The 9,777-nt window shown below is 29.9% G+C and overlaps 1 protein-coding gene across 1 annotated transcript; it reads left to right on the plus strand.

Moving 5' to 3' along the window:
• Positions 1 to 5,670: 5,670 nt before the first annotated feature.
• Positions 5,671 to 7,439, plus strand: LOC120068245 (CASP-like protein 1E1). The gene is made up of 2 exons (XM_039019957.1): positions 5,671 to 6,189; positions 6,945 to 7,439. The coding sequence occupies exons 1-2, from the start codon at positions 5,954 to 5,956 to the stop codon at positions 7,285 to 7,287; spliced, it is 579 nt and encodes a 192-aa protein (XP_038875885.1). The 5' UTR covers positions 5,671 to 5,953; the 3' UTR covers positions 7,288 to 7,439.
• Positions 7,440 to 9,777: the final 2,338 nt, after the last annotated feature.

The following is a 9,777-nucleotide window of genomic DNA, read 5'->3' on the forward strand; positions in this document are numbered from 1 at the left end:
TTAGGAGAACGAGGAACTACATGTTTGTGTATGGATCTAAGGATTTAATCCTTAAAGGATACACTGACTCTGATTTTCAAACTCATAGGGATTCTTGGAACTCCACTTCAGGATCAATGTTCACTCTTAATGGAAGAGTTGTAGTCTAGAGGAGTACTAAGTAAGGTTGCATAGCTGACTCTACCATTGAGACAAAATATGTAGCAACTTGTAAAGCTACCAAGAAGGTTGTATGGCTTAGGAAATTTTTTACTGATCTAAAAGTTGTTCCAGATATGTCAAAGCCTATCACCCTTATTGTGATAATAGTGGTATTTTGGCGAGTTTTAGGGAGCCTAGAGCCACAAGCGTGGAAAACACATAGAGTGCAAGTATCATTTTATACGATAGATTGTGCATCAAGGAGACATGATCGTCATGAAGATCACTTCGAAGCACAATATTGCTTATCCATTTACAAAGGCTCTTACGGAAAAGTGTTTGAGGATTACCTGGATATTTTGGGTCTACGAGACATGTCTCATCTAGTTTAAGGTAAGTGGGAGATTTTACTAGGCGCATAATGTATGCCCTAGTTTCTTTTTTTTTTTTTTTTGTGTGTGTGTGTGTGTACTGTACCTTGTAATTTTACTTTGTATTCGTATACTCCACTAGCTTTAGGACAAGTGGGAGATTTTTGGGGTTAATGTCCTAAATCTCGTGGTCTTCTATTTTGTAATTGTACTTGTACAAACTTATTATTTATATAATAAAATAAGTTGTATTTCATTTTACATTTAGTTGCATTAACCAAAAAAAACCAATAAACTAAAATCCAAGGTTATCAAATGTAATTTAAACATGTATGTGGAGACATATAGGTGGATCATGTTTAAGTGATAACCTGAGCGGTCTGTAGTAGATAGATATGGTTGGGTACCTTATCTTGGTGACCAGACTCGCTTTGTAATTGTTACAATTGTTGTAGAGTGCTACAAACGATCTGATCCTAATCATTCATGTGGAGACAAGTGAATGGGGGTATCCTATATAAAGAGTTCATAGAAAACAGACCAAAAAAGGAATAGTCTTCTTTATAACACCGTTGCTAGAAGAGACTTACATTTCAACAAGATGACCATAGATGACTTGACTTGAATCCTAAGTAAGTTGTGAAATCCTACCTATGAAGGCGAGTCTTTGATTTGTATGGGTGAGAGTGGTCAAATTTGTCGATCAATATACTATTTTGAGGATTTGTCTGATTGAGGAGCTGGAAGCACAACTACACAAGAAGAAATTTACTTCTTCCCTATTTTTAAGGTAAGTAGATAGATTTCTCCCTTAAAGGTTGATTTCGGGGCTTGAACAATGTGGCGTCACACCCTCTCCTGGCTCAAGAGGGGTTCGGTTATAATTGGACAATAACTATTTGTTCATTAAAGGAATCAGTGGTACGTAAGGAGTTAGATGAGCGGTAAAACGATAATTTTGACCCAATTATACTTATGAGCATTTTGTGAAGAACCAACACATTGTTGATTGGTTATATCCAATGGACATAGAAATATATCTATAGTACAAATAGTGTAGTTGTCAGTCTTTAGTAGAGTGACTGACAGTTAATAAGGGTTGATTAATTTAATTAAAGAGTTTAATTAATTAATCAAGTATCATTGGAGCTATAATCTATAGGTCCATAAGGTCCCTTTTCTAGCTCAATAAGAATTAATGAAAATCAAATTAATTTTAGATTAATTTGAATTGTTCAAATTAATTAAAGGGAATTAATTCTATAAGATATAATGTATATAATGTATATGATACATTATAATATAAAGTTTTAATGAGAAAAATAAATATTTTAATTGATTCAAATATTATTTATATGAATATGATTCATATAAAAAACTATAGGTTAAAATTAATATGAATATGATTAATATTAATACTATAGGTTATATGAGAGAATAATACACCATAACTTATATTTTGATATAACATACAATTTAATACTATATATATATAATTCAAAATTTTGAGTTTTGAGTTTTCTTTTAAATTAAGAAAAGAGGAGGGAGTAACTCCCTCAACCCATTTAACCTCTCATACGTGGTAACACATAGATATAACTAACATTTTCATCAGTTTTCAGCCATTTTGATCTCTGTGAATTTCTCTAAACCTATCTCAAAGAATTATTCTCCCTTCACCAAAATTAAGAAATAGAAGTGCACACTGCTCTATTAATTCTCATCCTTGAGAATAACAAAGAAGATTTGTGGTGGTGTTCATTTTGGATAAGTGTTGCTCGTGCTATAGAGTTCTGTTCGAGTTTGAGAGATCGAGAGAACTAGTAGACTATTCGTGTTGTTGGAGTGGAAACGTGAAGATATTGATTCTTCAAGGGTTAGTCTCTCGGTCCTTTCTCCTCTCTATAAATCACAATATAAATACATGCTTAACTAATTTTAGTTTATCTTGGTTTACGTCACTCTAAATGTTGTGTTCTGTAAAATGAAATCAGGACACAACAACAGTCAATTGCTTCCGCTTTGGGGTATTCTAAACTTTTCAACAAGAGAAAAGATTAAAAAAATAATCATATTTATTAGAGTCAAACAAACAACGTTGACCATAACACAATTAAAGTCATGCTATATCACTTGTATAAAGGTTGTTCTTTAAATAAAGTTTATTGATTGATTGATATACCAAATATAATGTAAATCAGTTGACTGATATACCAAAATATAAAGTATATAAGATACACCTACTGATACATAAATGGGGTAAAATTGTAAAAATGAAAAAACTGGGAATTCGATTTATATTTTTTTAATATATTGACACTTTTAGAAAACTATTGCTATATTTGCAAATACCTTTTTGCTCACATTACAATTTCCCAAAAAAAGAAGCATGTTTTTTCTTAAATTGTTTCATAAGCACTTGTTTTTGCTAATTTTTTTTAAACGTCAATATTCTTCTAATAAGTCCAGATATTAGAAAAAAATTCAAAATGCAGAACTGATTAAACACATCTTTGGGTTAAGGTATTTACATGAACATAGTTGAGAGCAAGATCTTGTCGTGGGTTCCAAATAATATTTATAATTATCTGTCTATGCAACCAATATTACTGAATAATATCAGTAACAAGACTGGGCCGATCTATAGAAAATACAAATATTAGTTTCGAAAAGTCAATTCTTTAGTTAAAGTGACAAATTGGGTGGGGGAGAGGTTGGTGTGATTGAAAAGCAAGTATGGAAAAATAAAATACGAAAGGTAAAGTGCAAGAAAAGTAAAAGCAGTCTATCCTAGATTTTAGTCATTTAGATATATCCTCGAGTGTGTATTTGATCATCGAACACATGCAAATATACTTCTATTATTGCCTATGCTTAGCCAACACACTTAGTAATACTAGATGAAAGTTTAAAACACATAATCAATCAATACATTTAGATGTAATGCATCCTAAACAAATTAATCAACCACACTAAGTTCTATGGATTAAGCCAAGATGCGTAATAGGCAGGTAATTCCTCACAAGTCAAATAATACGATATTCAGCTAAGTTAAATTTAAAAAATACTAATTGAATGGACGTCAAACAATTTCACAAATTTAACTTAACTTTGCTATCATGTGATTAAGAATCTCAACGATTATGAATTAAGACTTAACCTATAGTAATAGATCATGCAACTTTGACTAGTTTGTCTGACAATCTCAAAGAAACAATAATCATAAATATAATGCAAGTTGAGTATCCAAAAACAATATCGAAATATTCAAAATTTGGAACAAGTCTCACAAGTTTACAATTGGAAAACTCTAAAACTAGGCATTAGTGATCCTTACCTTCCTATTGAGATGAGGAAGCTAAAGCCTGCCATCTTTCAACTCAAGTACAGAGAAGTATTCAAAGAAAAACTTAAAAATAATGTGGTAGATGGATAGAGGANAAAACGGATGGCCATTCACCCAAAACGGCCACTCTGTTCAAAAGTTATGTCCTAACTACGAACGGCCATTTCTATAGTCGCGCAACGGTGTCGCGATGCCATTCCAATGTGCCAATTCTAACTTTCAGCACTGCCCATCCTTCAAGGACATTTTGGTCTTTTTACACCCCTTCGACCTGGTTGCTTCATTAGAGCTTTGAATTGATATGTTTTAGCTTTCTTTCGTTTTATTTTACCTCCAAATTACTCAATAACTATAAAATAATCAATTTAACACATTAAATAGCATAATGATATCAGTTGAATAAGATAATATATTTTAGGCGTTATCATAAGTCCAATGATAATTGAAATATTTATTCTTTCGAGGTTTGAGGTTTAAAAATTCTTATACTGCACATTTGTATATTAAATCAAAAAAGGTATGGTTAAATTACAAGTTTCATCTATAAACTTTGATATCTGTGTTTATTTGATCCATGAACTTTTAGTTATGTCTAACAGGTTTCTAAACTTTTAACTTTATGTCCGATAAGTCCATGATAAATTCAAAAATTATAAATATTAATTTATATGAATTTTATATCTATTAAAATCTTAAACTTCCACTTATGTGTTAAGTAGGTCCATGAATTTTATAAATTTCAAAAGTTAAGACTCCATTTGATAAACTTTTAAGTCTCATTTGGTAACCTTTTGGTTTTTTATTTTTTGTTTTTGAAAATTAAGCTTATAGAAACTATTTCACTTTCAAATTTCTTCTTTTATTATCTACTTTTTACCAATATTTTAAAAAATCAAGCTAAAATTTGAAAACTAAATAAAATAGCTTTAAATTTTTTTTTTTTTTTTTTTTTTGAAATTTGACTAAGAATTCAAATATTGTACTCAAGAAAGATGCAAATCATTGTAAAAAATAGGAGGAAATAGACTTCATTTTCAAAAATCAAAAATAAAAAACGAAATGGTTACCAAACGAGGACTTAATTTTTTTATTTTTGAAACTTGTGCTAATTTTCACACCAAAACTATAGAAGGATTTTCATCCTTTCTAAACAAACATGTGAGTTCTAAACTCTCCAAACAAAAAAAAAAGTTTTGATTTTTTTCTTCAAAATTTAAAACTTGAGTTTGGTTTTTGAAACCACGGACAAAAAGCAACTACATGATAAAGAAAATCATAGTTACGAGTAGTATTTATAAACTAAATTTTCTAAAACTTAAAAAAAAAATAAAAAAAAAATAAAAAAAAGACTACCATATAGAGTCTAAGGAACTAACTTTTCAATTTTGAAGATTTTGAAACTAAAGAGATACAAACTTTAAAGTCGATACAAACCTTTAAATCGATTAATTAAAGTTGTGATTTAATTGTGAGTAACACTGGAAGATTGTCAACAAGAGCGTATCTCAACTGGCATAGTATTCATACTATCAACCTCATGGCTTAAGGTTTGAAGTTTGCACATTTATCAATGAACTATAATTTCTCTTCTTTATATATTTTGCATATTTATCGAGAAATTTGCATCCCAAAATTTCCTCACTTCTAAATTGCATGTTTGGCTTAGACACCCTCTTTGGCTCAATTTAAAAGCTGAAGGGCAAAGTAGTAATTTAACCCCAAAAAGGGTCAAAACCAATTTCTCGAATGTCGAGAAAAAGAAAGCGTTCGCCATAAAGTAGGGTTTGGGTTTATTAACTGACCAGTCAACAATGGCGTATAAAACCTTCAAATTTCAAACGCTCTGCAAATTTGGCAGCAATCCAAACTCAGAACCAGACAACGCAGATTAAGTACTTCCTCTGATCCTCTCTCACGTTTCCATTTCCTTTTTTCTGCACTATGTGGCATCTTCAATGGCTTCCAACGCATCCCAATTCCAACCCCTAATTTCAACACCTTCCTTAAATCCTTCCCCTATGAATATGGTTTTGGTTTCCCCTCGCATTCTCCAATTTTCAACTCCTATTTCTCCTCTCTCTCGAAGGAACTGTCCATGGACGGCCCGAGAAAGGCCGGATTCGGCGTACCGGACGGATCGCGGTCGGAGACGACAACGGCTAGGTTTTGCGATCTCATTGTGAGGTTTGTGGCGATGATTCTAACTTTGGCTGCTGCTGTGGTTATCGGCGTCGATAAACAGACGAAAACGGTGCCGCTTCAACTCGCCGACGCGTTGCCGCCGCTCCACGTTCCGGTTACTGCACGGTGGCATTATTTATCCGCTTTTGTGTAAGTTTTCTTAGCTTTAATTTCTAACGCTAGTTCATATATTTTCAATTTTATAAGAATTTAGTCCCTAAATTTTATAATTTTATAATAATTTAATTGTTGATCTTTAATATATAACAATTTAGTGTTTATATTCTTTACACTAATAATTTATTTCCTAGAATTTATCAAAATTAGATGTTAATTTTTAATACTTTATGATATAAACTTTATATTTTATAAAAATATCAATTCTTTAATTAGTTTAATATTCATTTATACATGAAATCTCTTTAAACTTTAGGTCTACAACAGAGACTGAATCGTTATAAATTTTAAAGTTCAGGGACTAGATTGTTACATAATAAAGTTCAAGACTATATTGTTATAAAATTAGAAGTATATAGATTAAATTGTCGAATTTGACTAAATTGTTACTTATATGAAAATTCGTGATTTTCAACATTTTTTTAGTCTTTTTTTTTTAATGAAAACCGAAACTTATGTTAGTACTAAAATTTTTAACTTATAAACAAATTTGACTCTTGGAAGAGTTTATCAAGCTATATGTAAGAACCAACTAAAGTGAGTTTAGTTCTATAGTAATTGACGCTGTAAAAAAAAAAAAAAAAAAAAACCTTCACATATAAAAAAAATATTTAATGAAATTTCTTACACGTGTAGATTTGATAAACCGTTGAAAATCGGATTTATGTGTACTATAAAGACTAAATCGTCCTGAGATAAAATTAATTGTTTTCATCTGGTTTAATTAGGTATTTTGTAGTAGCAAACGGAATAGCATGTTCATATGCAGCCTTCTCGCTGGTACTTTCAGCATTAAACAAGGGCAAAAGCAGAGGCTTCATAAGATCGGCGATAATCGTGATGGATATTCTGACGGTGGCGCTGCTGTTCTCCGGCTTCGGAGCTGCCGCTGCCGTTGGCGCCATTGGCCGGCAAGGGAATTCACATCTTAATTGGAACAAAATTTGCAATGTGTTTGGAAGATTCTGTGGCCAAGGAGCTGCCTCTCTTCTCCTTTCCTTGCTTGGAGCGACGTCGTTTCTCGCTCTTTCTGTGCTTTCTGCTTTGAGGCTTCAAAGGGGATTCAAGTGAGAAACCAAATAAAAACAAAAACAAAAAACAAAAGTTTTTCAATTATATTGTCTTGTAATTGTGTAATTTGGCGTTGTTTTTGTTAGATTTAATGAGATATTTAATATCGTAAATGTGTTATCTTAGAGTATATGTTATGATTATGCTTGGTATTTGAGCCTCTTAATTGTCAATTTGAGTATAATTACATCTTTGATCAACTAGTTAGAGATTCAAATTCATCATACCACTAGTTCAATGTTGACACTTTTAAAAAATATATATATCATGTTTTGGCATGAAAGGCCATAGGATGTGTGAGTTTAATTCAATTTATGCCCTCATAATTTGGATTTTATTAGGATCATTATAGCTTGGTTAAATCTTACACGTTATCTTAAATTGTATTTTACTAATTTAAAAATCAAGTCAACGTGACATAAAATATATTGACAAATCTCTTCCATATGTATATCTGATCTAAGAATCAAATAATCATGATGGATGAAACTTGCGGCCTACTTGAAATATATAAATCTTGAAAGTTTAGTAAGAAAGATTTAAACTGATGTATAACACTTCAATAACTTGTTTTGTATTAGAAATGAGTATTAATTTGAATCCACTTAAGGAGTAAATCGATACATCATATCATAAGATTAATGAAACATAATTAATAATTAATAATTATAACAACAACAAATATTATAAAATTTTTAACTTATTTAAAAAGTACATATTTGATTTTATAACCTTTTTCAAAAAATGCCAACATTTTCAGTGACATTTCTACATGGGACATTTATGTAAAAGTGAGATATCATATTTTAGGATTAGTCTACCATTATTAATGTAATATCCAAGAGTTTAATATTTCAGTACACATAAATAAAATGGGTTTTGAAATTTAGTTAATTTATTTTCAAATATAGCAAAATATATATCACATCTATCACTGTCAGCTACATTTTACTATATTTAAAAATATTTTGTCATCTAAAATTAATGTTCTAAATAAATAAAAAAATAAACACAAACATTTCAAAAAGCAAACGTATTTTTTTTTTAATTGAATCAAAGACATTACAAAATAAAAATGAAAGAGGATAAAGGAAGGTCAGAAATTCCTCTCACAAAGGAAAGAAATATTAAAAAAATAAAATGTACATCATCTTCTACACCAATCCCATCACTATTCTTGATAGCTCTTCTATCTTTAATCCTCAATCATCATTGGGGCATCTTGATGCGTAGTTTATCTGGGAAAAAAATTAAAATCAAGAAAGATTTACATTTTATAATTCATCGAACACAACAAATAGTAAAAATCACACTATTTTTTAAATTAAAATTAAAACTGAAGTGACATCATGAAAAGCTTAGAACTTACCGTAAATGCGGCTAAAAAGTGATTTTTTCCTTGGGATATTTGGAGAATTACCAACTCCGCCGCAATTTCCCTCGCACTTAGCATTGGCCTCCTCGCCGGCGGCAACGGTGGAGATTTCCAGTGCAGCCACCACCAGAATGCACATTAGAAACACTGCCATCATCTTCTTTCCCATTTTATTTTGTAAGCTTTTATTCTATTTTCTTACAACTTAATTTTATAGTGTTTTTTTTTTCTTAATTTCTTATTTGGTGATGGGATGATTGTTTGAGGAGAAGAGAAGGCCTCTTTATAGGACTCTGCTTATTTGTTAAATTTAGAAAATTGAATGCTAAAATTAGTTTTTTTTTTTTTTCTTTTCTTTTTACTATTTCTCAGTCACTGGATTTGGAGTAAAAAGTCATGGTTTGTTTTATATTTGTTTCCTTTGATTGTAATAATGATTGAAAGTGGTACCTCCTAAAAAAAGAAAGTAAATTTAGACCTCTTAAAACTAGTTTTTTCTAGTACTTTATTATTTAATTTTAATGAAGATTTTCATGTTGCAATCTTGGTGGTAAATTGAATGTTTAATGTTTTTATTATTTAGATTGTTCTTTGATTTGAGTTTTAGCTCGACGGAGAGTAATTTAGGTTACATTTGAGATTGTTGTAGCTTTTAAAATAGTAACTTGCAGTTGTGCTTTTGGAAAAATCAACTGTGAAAAGAAGTAAAATAGTGTTAAGTCAATTTCAGTCTAAACTTCAAAACGTAGGCTAGAATGTTTCGTAAATAAATACAAAAACATCTTATTTTAGATATAATAACTAAAATAGACTCATAATCAACTTTAAAAAAATTGTTATTGAAAATTTAAACAATTGTTTAGTGTGATAAATTTTGTTTATTATAGATTAATTTTTAAATACTAAAGAAAATAGCTTTATTTAAAAAAAATGATAACAATTTGTTTATTATAGATAAATTTTGTTTGTTATGCTTTAAAAAAAATTATGCAATTAACTCATGAAAAATATAAAATAGATTTGATTAGGTGGGAAATAGATAAATATATAAAATAAATCTTCTTTTTAAAATAGAAAATTGAAAACTAAATATTAATTAAAAAATTTACTTGATT

The sequence above is a fragment of the Benincasa hispida genome, chromosome 12 (assembly GCF_009727055.1).
Source record: "Benincasa hispida cultivar B227 chromosome 12, ASM972705v1, whole genome shotgun sequence".
Classification (NCBI taxonomy): domain Eukaryota; kingdom Viridiplantae; phylum Streptophyta; class Magnoliopsida; order Cucurbitales; family Cucurbitaceae; genus Benincasa; species Benincasa hispida.